This window comes from Phocoena phocoena, chromosome 6, assembly GCF_963924675.1.
Source record: "Phocoena phocoena chromosome 6, mPhoPho1.1, whole genome shotgun sequence".
In the NCBI taxonomy this organism is placed as follows: Eukaryota; Metazoa; Chordata; class Mammalia; order Artiodactyla; family Phocoenidae; genus Phocoena; species Phocoena phocoena.
Genome location: NC_089224.1, coordinates 6105992 through 6121588, shown reverse-complemented (window position 1 = coordinate 6121588; position 15597 = coordinate 6105992). Strand labels below are relative to the sequence as shown.

Sequence of the window (15597 nt, the reverse complement as noted above, 5' to 3'; positions counted from 1 at the left end):
ATCTTCTGTAAAGTTGGGCTAACGTGTCTGCTTCAGGAGATGGCTGTAAGGACTCGATTGAATAATCACAGAGCACCCTTGGCACATAATAGGTGCTCAAGAATAGTGGTCATGTGTTAATATTACCCGAGGGGACCAGCTTTATTCTTCTGGTATGTGTGGGCTCCAGGGGATGCTTGTCATGTATCCACATATTGACCTGTGTAAGCGGGGGGTCAGGCTTATGGCAACATGCAAGTCTGAATGTGTAGCGACGAGGTAGGGATTGCATTCTCAACTGTCCTCTCACAGTTTGAAGAGAGGGAGGGAGTTGTGGGGTCAGCTTACAGGGTCCTGGTGTGTTGTAGGTTGCTGATCTTGATGTAAAGTGTAAAAATCAAATCCTTATACCTCTAAAGTCGATGCGTGCATATACCCCCATGCTCTGTATAGTACTGTCATTGGGATTTGGGTGACAGGCTTGAGAACTGTATGGAGCTTTTTAGGTAACTTTCTAAACATATATCTCTTGAGCTTTTGTGGGGGTGTAAACTGACTTGCATTAGAGTCATTAGATTGTATTTCATTTTTCTTGTTAGGGAAAATGGCAACCAGAAAAAGACAAAAATTCTTAAAAATTTCAACGTTAGAAAAAGATTTCAATAGGAAGTTAAATTGACCTGAACACAGATACCGAATGCTGTGTAAATTGTTATATCCCGCTCTCTTTACAGCTATCTATAAAAGCTAAAATAAAATTAAATAGGGAATTAGGAAAATGCCATCAGACATAAAGGAAGTAACAACTGGACGGGATTTAGACTTGCCAGGCCTCTATCCAATGGACATAAAATTTAACTTGAAAATGCTCTGTTTCACCTGAGGTACCTGTTGTTGGATAATTGAAATGAGTCTCAGACTGGCTTGTGAGACATTTAGCAGCTGTTTCTGTTTATCTTTGAGTTTCTGAATGAGTTTAGAGTCATTTTCATATTTTCTTTGGAAGATCGACTCTGGGCATGTTGAACTAGAATGGTTATTTTTATATCACCTAGGCCAAACATTGTAGGGGAAGAAACCCCACAGGAACAACTCCAGATATTTTCTTGTGTATGTGAAGGTATACGGTGTGCCATAAAAAGAAGGCTTCTGTCACATTTTAGACACAAAATGCAACTACGCTTCGAGGTATTTGCAGGCTCAGAAGTAAGGAGAGGTTTTTTGTTTTTGTTTTTTAATATAGCTGTCTCATAAAAGCAATGAGAAGGTATAGAAAGTATTTTAGAATCATCCTTGGCATAAAAAGGATTTCTAATGAGTACATTTGATAAGACTGAATTTATTTCTACCAAAACCATTTGTACAAAGCATCGTCACTAGAGTTTATATAGACGTGGCTTAAGTGGGAAAGAGTACGCTTCCAAAATGAGATTGAGTTGTACCCTTCTAAGGAGACAAGGAAACTATTTCAGGAGTATAAATTAAACACCCCAGGAGGTTTCTGTATTTTCAGACAACTGCGGAGAAAGTGGAAAATGCTTATTAATTAGAACTGTAGGTTCTCTGCCAATGTGCTGCAGGCTTGTCTTGGGAACCAAGAGTATGGAAATTAACAAGGGTGAGGGCAGGGGGACCGAGGGACCGGCTTGGGGTCAGGGCCCCGGGGAACAACCCCCTTTCTTTGGGACACTAGTGTGTCACTGCTTTGTAGTTTCTCCTGCCAATCTATGGGTCCTGTAACACATGGAACATTTGCTCTGGTGATGGCTGGATCAGACACACTCAAGGCTGGAGGAGTAGGAGGTTGAGGACCAGTAGACACTGGAGCCCATTCCCCACCTTTTAGTTTGGGTACAGATGCAAATATTTTAAAAACATGATGCCAGATCTAACCATCTCTTCTCTGAGGCTCCTACTTTGTAATATTGGCTGGCTGGACTCCTTTTAGCACTTAGCAACATCTGAAATTATCTTGTTTATTTATTCACTTATTTATTTATGATCTGTCTCTCCTCAAACTAAATTCCACGAGACAGAGAACTTGTCATTTCTGTTGACAATTATATTCTCAGTGTCTGGCAGACAGTAGGCTCTCAATTAATATCTCCTGGATATGTGAATACATCTGTGACAATTGTCTGCATGTGAAATTAATATTGTCATTTTATCGCATGAGTGCTTACATTTGTACTATGTGACATGTTATAGATATAAATTATTAAATATATATAACAAAATTTATCTTCTCTCCATATTTAGTTTTGCATATATATTTGTACCTTGCCTTTTTTGTCACTTAATAATGATAGGTTTGGATATTATTCCATATTAGTAAAAATACACCTGTTGCATTCTTTTTCAAGGCCATACTGTAGTTCATAGTGATTAATTTAATTAGTCCCCTAGGATGGATATTAATCTTTTTTCATTTTTCATCAATAAAAACAATATTGAGATAAATATCTGTGTACCTGTGTCTTTTCACACGTGGGATTCATCTTTATTTTTTTTCCCCTAGATAAGTAGTTGTTCCACACTATTTACTGAGGAATCCACTCTCTTCCTCTTGATTTGAAATGTTTATCTTATGCTAAATTCCCATATTATCTGGGTCTATTTAAATTCTGTGCCATAGGTATCTCTGTCTAATTTCTGTATTTGATTACCTAAGTTAGCCCCCTATCATTTTTTCCCCAGAAGTTTTCTTGTTATTCTATTTGTTTTCCCTTATGAACTAGAAGCAGTTTATCTAGCTGTCCCCGTTTAACTTCCCCCATCCAAAAAACTTCATGTTATCATTTTTACTGGGATGGCATTAAATACAGGAGTATGCTTAGGGAGAACTATCTTCATTATGAATTTTCATTTATTCATTTATTTTGTGTGTCCCTCAGTAGCATTGTAACATTTCTTCATGGAGGTCTAGGACATTAAAGTTAATTCCAAGTTGGTTTTTCCTTACTGTTGTAAATGGTGTCTTCCTTTGGGTGGTTGTTTTCATACATAAAGGCTGCTGTTTCCTGTATATTTACACAGACACACACACATTTTACCCAAGCAACTTACTGAATTTCTTATTTATAGTCGTTTTTCAGTTGGTTCAACTTGAATTGTTCAGGTAGATATATGGTGATATTATTTGCCATTCATGCAAAATTTCTGTCCTCCTTTCCAATTTTTATATCTCTTATATTATCTTGTCTAATTGAATTGCCTAGTATCATCAGAATAATCCTAAATGATATTAAATAAATTAATGGGGAAATTCCTAGAGCTGCACTTATTTTGGTGGATTAGGCTTTGAATCGTTATTCTGTTGTGTAATCTTTAATCATTATTTTTTTTTTTTTTTTTTTTTTTTTTTATGCGTTACGCGGGCCTCTCACTGTCGTGGCCTCTCCCGTTGCGGAGGACAGGCTCCGGACGCGCAGGCTCAGCGGCCACGGCTCACGGGCCCAGCCGCTCCGCGGCATGTGGGATCCTCCCAGACCGGGGCACGAACCCGTGTCCCCTGCATCGGCAGGCGGACTCCCAACCACTGCGCCACCAGGGAAGCCCCTTTAATCATTATTTTTAATGCTAGTATTTACAAGTAAAATATGTCTGTACTTTTCTATTCATTTGTGCTGTCTTGGTCAGATTTTGTTATCAATATTACGCCAGTTAGCTCATCAATTGGAAATATTTCTTTCTTTTCTGTCATTAGAGAACAGTTTTTGATAAACATTGTAGCCCTAAGTGTTCCTTAAAGATTTGGAAGAAACTAATGAGGTTTGGTGCTTTATTTTTCAGAGGGGATAGCTTTTTGACAATTTTCTCTGTTTCTCCTATCGCCATTGGGCAGCATCGTGGGCAGAATTCTGAGATGGCCCCCAAATTCCCACCCCGTGGTACACAAGTCCTTGTATCACCTCTGCCTTTTGAGTGTAGGAAGGTGTGTGATTGGGATGGATTTCACGTCTGTGATTTAGGTGAAGGTGACCTTATGACAAAGGTGAAGGGGTTTTGCAGATATAATTATGGTCCCAATTTAGTTGACTTTGAATTAATAAAAAGAGAGGTTATCCTGGGAGGGTCCGACCTAACCAGTGAGTCCAAAAAGGGGACTCTGCCCTTCCTGAAGACAGAGGTGTAGGGATGTGAAGTCTGAGGAGATTCTTGCCTTGAAGAAGAAAGCTGCCTTGTTGCGAGAGGGCTGGGGAGGGGAACACAGGGCAAGGGCCCGAGCTGGGCTTCTGGTTACTGAAAGTCATGTCCAGACGACAGCCAGCAAGACAGTAGTGGCTCTGTCCCCGAACCACAGAGAGATGGGTTCTGCCTACAACCTGAGGGGGCTTGGTATCAGATCCTTCCCTGGCTGAGCCTCCAGGTAAAGATGGAGCTGGCCGAAAATTTGATTTCAGCCTTGTGAGATCTTAGCAGAGGCCCTGCAGAAAGATGCTGGATTGAAATCCAGAGGCTGTGGGAGAATTCTGGGCGGTTTTAAGCCACTAAGTTTGTGGTCATTTGTTATGTAGTGATAGAAAACGAATATAGTTGGTTCAGATTTTTTCTTTTTGGAGGTCAGTTTTGTCATTTATATTTTGTTAAAAACCATCCATTTTCCCTATAATCTTAACTGTATCTGCATAGAATTGAGCAATCTCTTATGATCATTTAAATTTTGAAAATTCCTGTTTTTTCCCCATTTTTATACATTTTATTTTATTGAAGTATAGTCAATTTACAATGTTGTGTCAGTTTTAGGTTTATAGCACAGTGATTGTTATACATATATGTATATCTATTCTTTTTCAGATTCTTTTCCATTATAGGTTATTGCAAAATACTGAATGTAGTTCCCTGTGCTATACAGTAGGTCCTTGTTTTTTAATCTATTTTATGTGTAGTAGTGTGTATCTGTTAATCCCAAACTCCTAATTTATCTCTCCCCCACTTTCCCCTTTGGTAACCATACATTTGTTTTCTATGTCTGTGGCTCTATTTCTGTTCTGTAAATAAGTTCATTTGTCTTTTGTTTTTTTTTTAGATTCCACGTATAAGTGATATCATATGATATTTCCCTTTCACTGTCTGACTTACTTCACTTAGTATGATAATCTCTAGGTCCATTCAAGTTGCTACAGAAGACATTATTTCATTCTTTTTTATGGCTGAGTAGTATTCCATTGTGTGTGTGTGTGTGTGTGTATGTGTGTGTGTATGTATGTATATATACATATATATAAACACCACATCTTCTTTATCCATTCATCTGTTGATGGACATTTAGGTTGCTTCCGAGTTTGTGTATTTTTCTTCTAATAAATGTCAATGAACTGTTTTCGAGTTAATTTATCTGTCTCCATACCTAGCTATATCTCTTATTAATGATTTATCTTTGGCTCTAAAAAACTAGCCCTTGCACTATAGTTTTAGGTTTTCTAAATCATTAAGTTTTCAAATGCATATTAATATTTCCTTAGCTTTGTTTTATTTGTGAACTGGATATGGATGTTTAGTTTATTTTTATTCTTTTTTATGTTGATGTAAGAATTTAAGTCTGCCTTTTCTTCTGAACACTGCTTCAGCTGTATCTCTTAGGTTTTGAAATATGTTATTTTAACTTTTTCCCTTAGGAATACTACTATGAGCTCCTTTATCCTCCATGTCATTCCACTCTACTACTTTTTAACTTTGCTCATTTTAATTTCACTTTGTTCCTTTTTCTCAATCTTATCTTTGTGTCCCTGTACATTTTCAGAATATTCCTTCTCCTTTGTGTTGCTTTCAATGTGACCTTCATTTTGGTTTTCGTCTTCTTTTTCATTATATCCTGACTGCTGCTGTTTATTTTCTATCTTCTTGTCTTGTCTTTTAACATTTTTCCTAATCTCAGAACGTTCAGCATTTCATACTGTTTTATAGAGTCAATGACGTCATTAACCTTTTAAAAGAATTTATAAAAAGGTATAGCAGCATGATTTTGGTGACCATTCCTGAGCCTTTCTTCCTTTTTTCTTGTAATTTTTTTTTTTTTTTTTTTTTTGTGGTACGCAGGCCTCTCACTGTTGTGGCCTCTCCCGTTGCGGAGCACAGGCTCCGGACACACAGGCTCAGCGGCCATGGCTCACGGGCCCAGCCGCTCCGTGGCATGTGGGATCTTCCCGGAGCGGGGCACGAACCCATGTCCCCTGCAATGGCAGGCAGACTCTCAACCACTGCGCCACCAGGGAAGCCCTTTCTTGTAATATTTTAATATGCTATTTCCTTTAAAGAGTTATTATTTATCTTTGAGTAAGGTGCATTCTTCTTACCAAGTGTGGTAGGCATTCACTTTATGACACACAATTTAGCGCGTGAGTGAATTCTTTTAGCCTTTATTTGTCTGCATCCAACAGGAATTGGCTGCTGTAGGGCTGCTTGTGAGCTTGAGTATCTTTCCTCCATCCTGCCTCATTGATAGCCTGCTTCCTGAAAATGTGGGGGGTCTGTATAAACCTCCTCAGACCTGTTCCCAGCCTTCCATGGATGCTTCTCTTTGGTGCCAGACTCAATCCAGAGAAGCTCTGGCCACCAGCAATCACACCTGTTGGTACTGTTTCAAAAAAGTGATTGTTGATGTTTTTCCCTTAGGAGGTGCCAATTACTTTGGGGAAGTAAGATCTGCTGACTTCAAACGAGATGTGTAGCCGGGGTCATTCTGTCTTCCCGTGCCCCTGTTTTACCACCACTGAACTGATCTTACTGCATATGATAACGTTCCTTAGACACTGTGGTTGGGGGTAAGATATCTGAGAATTTTGTCAAGGGTAAAGTTAGGCTTTTCTTGTTTCTGCTTCATATTCTCCTTTTCTGTTTTGAGTGATCTCTAAGAACAGACCTTTCTTTTCCAGTTTAAAAGTGTAAATTATAATTGTATAACATTCAATTGTTGAACTATAAATACACATGAAATTATTTTGATAGCTTCATACTGTGTAGGGAAACTTTAATTTTAGCTAATTTAGTGGGTTTATTTTGATTTTCTAAGTACAAATCAATGAAATCCATGTTTGTTCTTGAGAAGCTCTGTAATGAGGTTAAGCTCTAGACTATACAGTGTCCTGAGCTGTAACAATTGTAAATTGATGGCTGTTATCTTGTTTGATTGAATAAAGAGCTGAGTGTTCTGTGCTCAGCAATTAGTCTCTATCACGTATATGCAATCCTTACTGAATAACCATTGCATTTTGAAGACAGTAAAAAATTAAATTTTACATTAAATAATAACAAGAGTTGTCAGCCCTCGTATTTAATAAAAATTCCCGTTGGGAAGAGCCTGCATTTCTTTTTTTTTTATTTATTTTTTTTTTTTTGCGGTACGCGGGCCTCTCGCTGTTGTGGCCTCTCCCGTTGCGGAGCACAGGCTCCGGATGCGCAGGCTCAGCGGCCATGGCTCACGGTCCTAGCCGCTCCGCGGCATGTGGGATCTTCCCGGACCGGGGCACGAACCCGTGTCCCCTGCATCGGCAGGCGGACTCTCAACCACTGTGCCACCAGCGAAGCCCCCCTTTATTTCTTTTTAAAAGTGGTTTCAGAGAATGACAGTAGCCACTTGTGCATCAGGGCATAAAGTCTTCTACTTTTTCCGGCTAAGAGAAATTAGCCTAATGGTTTTGAGGGCGAACCCCAATTCTGCTCCTTGCTTTGGTATTAACTAGGTAATGGCCTGCCTTTGCAATTATGACATTGAAGTTATATTTTACCTTGCATTAGTGTTGAATGGAATAACAAATTTAATTCCGTGACCTTTAGATGCTAAGTCATTACTTTTCCTTTTTAAAGGACCAAATAATAGTTATTACCACCATAGGAGGACTAGAATGGCCAGGACTTTGGGACACAGGGAACTCCATGTAAAGATTTTAAAAGTCATTAAGGGGTACAAAATAAACGGATGCTGTCTAGTAAAATCTCAGGTATGTTTTAGTCTCTTTGAGCTGAAATGTTTATTTGTATGTGTCAGGATTAAAACTTAAGTATTCCCTTTGTTCACTGTGTTTTCTATTTTTCCTTGGGGAGCATTTTCTTCCCTACCCCCAGCCACGTAGACGCCAAGATTCAAGGAAACCCCAGAGGCTTCTTTTAGGACTGATTTTTTTTTTTTTTCAGTTTAGAGAGACTACACAAGATTGGGCTTGAGGGAAGGGAACAGAAGTGACCGCTAGCCAACAGGAGTGGGAACTGGTCCATAGGACCAGCGCACAAGAGTGGAAGAGACAGGAGAAAGGTCACCAAGGCTGCCCCCCCTGCCCTGACTCATCACTATAAGACCCTGGCCACTCAGCAACCTGGGTACCTGTAAGTCCCCTGGACAGAGGGCAGGAGACTGGGGCACCTGGGCAGGGATGAGGCCCAGACGGGAGAGCCTCGCCCCAGACCTGAGCCCAATAAGCCGGGTGATTTGCCTCTGTGCAAAGTCAGCAATGCAGTAACCTCTGCTACATGAGCTTTTCCTGTCACTTACGAGACTGAGAGTTTTTGACAGCAAGGTCTGAATCTCTGTTCAATTTACTGTGTGAAACATCCCTCTCTAGTCTCTCTGTAAACGTATTGAATGGCATTCATATTATGGTGGACCTATGCCGAATACAGGCTACATCAAATACACCTGGAACTTCTGGCTCACAATTGTTAAGTTACATGTGTATCTCAAAGGCAGTGCATTTCTTCCCAAAGGGGATTGTGCTAGTTTTTAAAAATTGTCATTATGTAGTTTAATGAAATATCACTTGAACTGGTGAAATAGTGTTATGAAAAGAATTGTTGTTCGTGTCAAAACTAATTTGAGGAGTTTGAAAGATGGAGTTGTTTACAAATTGCTGTCAAATTAGATGTGAGCAAAGTAATGCTAAAGGATTGGGTAAAACCATAAAACAATTGGAAGGATTCTATGACTGCATGAAGATAGCTTCCAAGTGTCTTTAGGTTCTCATTTCAATTTAAAGGAGCCCAAGCTGGGACTCACGATGGATACAATGTGGATGTGGTCCGTGCATCTCTAGTTTATCCCAATCCGAGGACCCAAATGCAGAAGGGACAGCTTTGGCCTCTCTTGCATTAGAAGATTGGTGAATAAATGTCCATTTGTATGTTATACTTAAGAGGAGGTTCTTAACGTAGGTTTTTTTGCGCTTTTCTGCTTTAATTGATGTTTACGTTTAATGGGTGAAATATTCATCTCAATTGTACTTGACCCGAAGAAGGCTTCTGTTGGGCTTCCTTTGCATTTCTCTGCGGAGTCTATAGCTTGCACAGTACACGGACTCATGGTGAAGGTTCCTGATTCATATTTTTAGAGGGAATGACTAAAATCTTCAGGAAAAATGTCATCAAATTCTGGTTAGCTAAAATCTCTGCAATAAATAGGGACAGTGACGGATGTTTGTGTTTCCATCTCTTTTGGGAAGGAAAGGAAAACACTACTTAAGTTGGTTTTGCAGTGTAGCTGGAGACGGTTAGCTGAGGCAGGTGGTTGAGAGAAAGTTCTCTGGTTTATGATTCATATGCTAATCTGATTTGTGATTTGTGGGGTCCTTAGGAGACACTGTGAACTTTTAGGAGGGGAAAATAAAGCGATCAGGGAATAAATGAATAAAAAATGGAGATCAGTTGAAAGAGGAGAGGGAGGGAGGCTGGTGAAGGGCCTCCTGAATGTATTCCTAAACTATTACTGTGAATATGGAAATAAAATATGTTCCAAACAATAGTGAGGAATTGGGATGAATTCCTTCTCCAGGCGGATACTGGAGAGAATCTTTCTCACATTTATCTTGGAACCTCAAGAACTTAGCCCAGAGCTGGCACAGCCGGTTGAATGAGTTAGTGACTGGTAAGGGCTGAGAGATTGTGAGAGGTAAGTTAAAATTTCCTTACATGTCTGAACCTTAAGCTTAACACGTGGGAAGGACAAGAGCACATAACAAAGGTGGTTGCATAGGGTGTTTCAATCCATTACGAGTGATTTCAGATAGGCCGTGGGGCTTCCAGATTTATTAGACTCACTCTAGGACATATGGTGCTCAGATTCATGTCACCTGGAGCGCTGAAGGTTTCTGCACAGCTGAGGCTGGAGGTCACAAGCTCTCCCCAGACAAAAGATGGCCCAAGAAATATTGGACCAAGGTGGGACCGTGTTGTTACGCTCCTGGCCATGGAAAAGGACAAACCAAATTTAATGCTCTTCTATGTAGATTTAAGTTTTATGTCTCATGCCAGAGAATTTTTGTGGAATAGAGTCCCTGGGCTTCATTCTAATTCATGTGGGTGACTAATTAGTGTTTATTGCTCACTTTTATTTTCTGGGAAGAGTTTTCTTCTGAAAATGCTAACATTTGGACTTTGATCTTTGGGGAATGGGTATAAAAATGTACTCTGGGGCTTCCCTGGTGGCGCAGTGGTTGAGAGTCCACCTGCCAATGCAGGGGACATGGGTTCATGCCCCGGTCCGGGAAGATCCCACATGCCGCGGAGTGGCTGGGCCCGTGAGCCATGGCCGCTGAGCCTGTGCTCCGCAACGGGAGAGGCCACAACAGTGAGAGGCCTGCGCATCCCAAAAAAAAAAAACAAAAACAAAAAAACAACACACACACACACAAAAAAAACCACACTCTGGACAATCAGAGACCCATAACTGTGTTAACACTGTTTCAGTAACTTAAGTGGCACACACCATTTAAAGGAGGGTTGTCTCTCTCATGTAACACTCTGTAGTCTGTCTTGGTTTCCTCTTTGTTTCCAGATGCAGCTCCAAATTGAGTACCTGGAACACTGCCTGGTGTAAATTAGATGCTCATTAAAACTTGTTGAGTGACTGAGTAAATGGTGCTTTCCCCTTCCCGGCAGCTGGCTAACCTAGCAACGTTTGAGAGGCAGCTGGATAATTCTGGGCCACGTGAGAATTCAGATTCATATTAAAAGAGATTGAAGACTGGGCTCCGTGCAGAGAGATCATTTCTCTAGAGAGCCCTTTTCCTTGATGGACTCCTGAAAATTACGCTGTGTTGGTTTCTATGTGATGGCATGAAATCCACTCACCTAGTCAGATGTTAGAAAAAGGAAGGAAAGATATTTACAGAGACAGGGAATTGAGGAGCTCTCTTAGCCAAATCCTGTCTGACCAAAAACTCAGCCCTTAATATAAAGCAGAGTTTTCTGGAAATATTTTCATTCAGCCATGGAATCTTGTCATAAACATCAGTGAAATGATTCTTTGGTTGAAATGCAAACAGCAAGCAAAGATGCCTGAAAACAACCACAGACGGAAATCTTTTGAATTAGAGCTTCTAAGCTTCAGACTTGAAACAATTTCTATATTATGGTGTGAAACAGACTAGTAAATTCTCAGTTATCTGTACATACTCCCAAACATGAAGGGCTGACCAGTGTATATCTGACAGTGCTTTACAGTGTAAAATTAATCGCAATTTATGGACTGTGTCCCAAAATGCAGATGTTCCATCTTTCTTTGACTTTTTAATACCATTGAACACAGCTATTTGTGGACGGTTCTTTCAATTTCTCTCGTATGGAGGAAATTCTTCATCTTCCATGCAAATTCTACCTAATCCTGCTTGAGGGTGTCCCCCTCATGTTACAGATCCTAATAGGGAGGGACAGGAACCCCAAGGTCAGCACACAATAGCGGGAAGAATGGAGAGATGTGTCTGAAATGGGACCCTGTAAGATATAGCTGTTGCCAAAGGGTCTGTCATTTCAATCAAACAACCTGGGGCAATTTAGTCCTGAACCTCTAGCTCTGTTGCCATGGTTTCTAGACAGAGACGACAGGACTGCATTCCAATTATATCCTTCAGAATGACAGATAACTGAGAAAGAGAAAATGGGGTAATAAAATCTCAGGTCACCCCGAAGAAAAGCGATAGATACAAGTGACAGAGAAATGAGAGGTTCAAGTTTATATCTGTCTTAGAAAATACCTTTGTGATTTAGAATGCAAATGTCCATTCTGCAAACGCTCCAGACTTCCCACAGTACTTTTATCCACACCCAGTTTATTATTCTAAGCCAGGTATCTCCTGCTTACTACAGATTTTCTTTTTCTGTTTTTTCCTATTAAACAATTTTTAAGAAAAATTGAAGTATAGTTGATTTACGGTGTTTTAGGTGATTCCGTTTTATATATATATGTATTTTCAGATTCTTTTCTAATATAGGTTATTACAAGAAGTTGAATATAGTTCCCTGTGCTATACAGTAGGTCCTTGTTGTTTATCTATCTTATATATAGTAGTGTGTGTATGTTAATCCCAAATTCCGAATTTATCCCCCCTGCTTACCCGTTCGGTAGTTTGTTTTCTATGTCTGTGAGTCTGTTTCTGTTTCATAAATAAGTTCATTTGTGTCATATTTGAGATTCCACATATAAGTGATATCCTATGGTGTTTGCCTTTCTCTTTCTGACTGACTTCACTTGGTATGATGATCTCTACGTTCATCCATGTTGCTGCAAATAGCATCATTTCATTCTTTTTTATGGCTGAGTAATATTCCATTATATATATGTACACATCTTCTTTATCCATTCATCTACTGATAGACATTTAGGTTATCTCCATGTCTTCGCTATTGTAAATAGTGCTGCTATGAATATAGATGCCCATGTATCTTTTCAAATTATAGTTTTGTTTGGGTACATGCCCAGGACGGGGATTGCTGGATCATATGGAAACTCTATTTTTAGGTTTTTAAGGAACCTCCATACTGTTCTCCGTAGTGGCTGCATCAATTTACATTCCCACCAACAGTGTAAGAGGGTTCCCTTTTCTCCACACCCTCTCCAGCATTTATTATTTGTAGAATGCAGATATTCTTAACAGCATTTTAAAGTTAAAGAATTTGTGAATTAAGAGACTCTAACAAAAAAATATCTTGAACCATGAGAAGTAAAAAGCATTCTTTAATTTCTGATGATATTGCAAATAGAGCAATGCCTATTTTCCTTTATTGCTGGAGTCAAATGCAATATTCTGTTTTTCCAGTGGAAGGTATTACTGTAAACTTGCACCCAACTTTGGGCCATATCTGATAATCAGTAGTATTTTGCCAGGGTCAGTACAAAGTTTGCTGCTATGCTCTTAGGGTATAATGAGGATACTCACCTCTGTTCAGTGAGAGGAACCATTAGGTAGAGATCAAAAGGTTAACCGTGAACCCTGGAATGGTGTTGGTAGGTATGCTTTGAGTGAACAGACAATTTTAAATTTCTATATTCTCTGCAATTAAGTAGAGGTGGAGCATTTTAATCCCTAAGTGACACTGGGTAGTTTATTTAATCCTTAAAACTTAAAAAATTTTAAAAACTTTAAGTCTCAGTTTCTTCATCTACAAAATGGAATAATACCCACTTCTCTGAGTTGTGATTTTAAATTATATAAAGCATATAAAGCACTTGGCCTAGCATCTGTACATCACATACCATTAAATAAATGGAGTAAATGTATGTATACAAAGTTTAAGAAAAAAGTAACGTAGATGTGAATTTAGGTGTGTTTCAGTGATGGTAAAAAAGAAAAGCACTAATTTAATAAATAGTATTTCAAGGCTTATTGCCAGCAGTGAGATGGAAAATTCTAGATGTCCTGAAGCCTGCAATCGTGTCTCCTGAGTTTCTCTTTGGAATATTTATTTTATGACACTTTGGGGACAACATACCGTTTCTGCTAACACATAGAATGTAGTTGTTACAGTTAAATAAAAACCAGTTTTGTCAATTTCTTTTATGCATAAATTCAAAAAGTTTAGCTGGATTATTAAGTTTGACTTTTACTATAGTCAGGATGCACTTTATTTTCTTACCAAGAATTGGTTTGATTTTGTAATAGAGGTAATTAGGAAAGCTGATTTATTTAGTGAGATTTCTGTATGATAAATCTTGCAAGAATCACTATATCTTCGATATGAATAATGACAATGATAAAGGAAAAAAATCCTTTTGCACAGTTTATTTTGCTCTGGTTATCTGGTCTTCACGTGCTGTGGTAAATTTTTTTCATTTACAAACCTTGAAATTTGATATTCTATCATATACTTGCATGTATCCTATATGTATATATATAATATATGAATGTATATGTATGTAATAAAGTATAATTTTTGTGAGTACTTATGGTCAAAACAAGTGGAAACCTGGGCAACTTCAGGTAAACATAAAAAACTCACTTGTTTTGGAATTATATAAAGAATAGCTTTAATTTGTCATTCATATTGTATTTATTTAATTTTTGTTTTATATTGGAGCATAGTTGATTAACAACGTTGTGTTAGTTTCAGGTGTACAGTAAAGTGATTCAGTTGTACATACACAGGTATCTATTCTTTTTCAAATTCTTTTCCCATTTAGATTATTACAGAATTTAAAAGTACTCTTCTGTAATTGAAATTGTGGAATAGTGGTTATAAGCAAAAGGTGGAGTATTATTTCGAGAACAAACACAACAGGCAAACGCTCCAGTAATTCCATTTCTTTCACCTTCATGCCTCTGTCTGTCTGTTCCAGGTGCCTGAGAAGGAATGCGGTACCAGCGGGGCGGCAGAAGTGCTGGCACACCACGGTTCCCCCCTGCAAGTGGGGTTTTGAATTCTTTCTCATCTGTGTTTCTTTTATGGCATGACTACGTCTCACAGAAACATCAGAAGGAAGTAGCTTCTCTCATCCAAAAGCTGAGGTGGGAAAATGACATGTCTATTTTCATTGTTAATTTGCAACATAGGAGGTCACAAAACGAAATGACGCCATTCTATTAGAATGGTCAAAATGATGCCAACCTAGTGTGAGAAGGGTGCTGACGGCTTACCTTGAAAGAGATTTCATATTGCTCTCCTCCCCAGATTTCCAAACCTGGGTCATAGCCCCCCAACTCCCAAAACCATTTGCGATCCACAGCAAAGAGACCTCCAGCCATAACGGGAGACCTGTGAAAGGAATAAAATAATCTTTAAAGGGCTATGAACATCAGGGACCATGGCATTTTGCTTGGGGAAAAAAAAAAGCAAACTTTAAGTCTCAGTGTTCACTGCAGGGGGCTTTTCAGTTCGGGTTTTCTGTGAGTGGACATGAGTTCACACTAGGTCTCTGATCACTCCTGGAACCCCCTTGAGCTTTGAACTTCACAGTTCAGGCTCTAAAGCCACTAGTGCCCCGTGGAGCCACGCAATGGCTCCATGTTTGTCATCAAAGAGAAGTACATGACGACTAGTGTCTGATACATTGGGAAAATCCATCAGTTCTATGGCTTTTCCTCAAAGAGATCTTATGCTATCAGGCAGATGAAAGTATAGAAAACATGGTTGTAGACCATATCTTTGATTTAATCTCTCAGTATGTATTCAGCAAACACCTACTCTTTCCAGGTCATGTCCATTTTACAGACTACGAGATGGGCAATTAGAATAAAATAACCAACCAGCTATTAATGTGCCAAAGTTGGAATTTAAACTAGGTCTTTTCGCTTTAATTATGTACTTTTTAAAGTCTACCTTCTAGTAAATATTCTTTTTGATCAAATACTAATTTTTAGACTCTCTGCTGTCGCTAGGATATATTGCAGTCATGTTGCTATGTAATGCTATAGTTTA

At 39.0% G+C, this 15597-nt stretch overlaps 1 protein-coding gene across 1 annotated transcript in view; it reads right to left on the bottom strand.

Annotated features, from left to right (window-relative positions):
• Positions 1-15597, bottom strand: part of GALNTL6 (polypeptide N-acetylgalactosaminyltransferase like 6) — a 1146418-nt gene that overhangs the window by 93362 nt on the left and 1037459 nt on the right. Inside the window, exon 7 of the mRNA XM_065878925.1 lies at positions 14817-14934. Within this exon, the coding sequence (XP_065734997.1) occupies positions 14817-14934 (118 nt within the window). The remainder of the gene's footprint in view (positions 1-14816; positions 14935-15597) is intronic.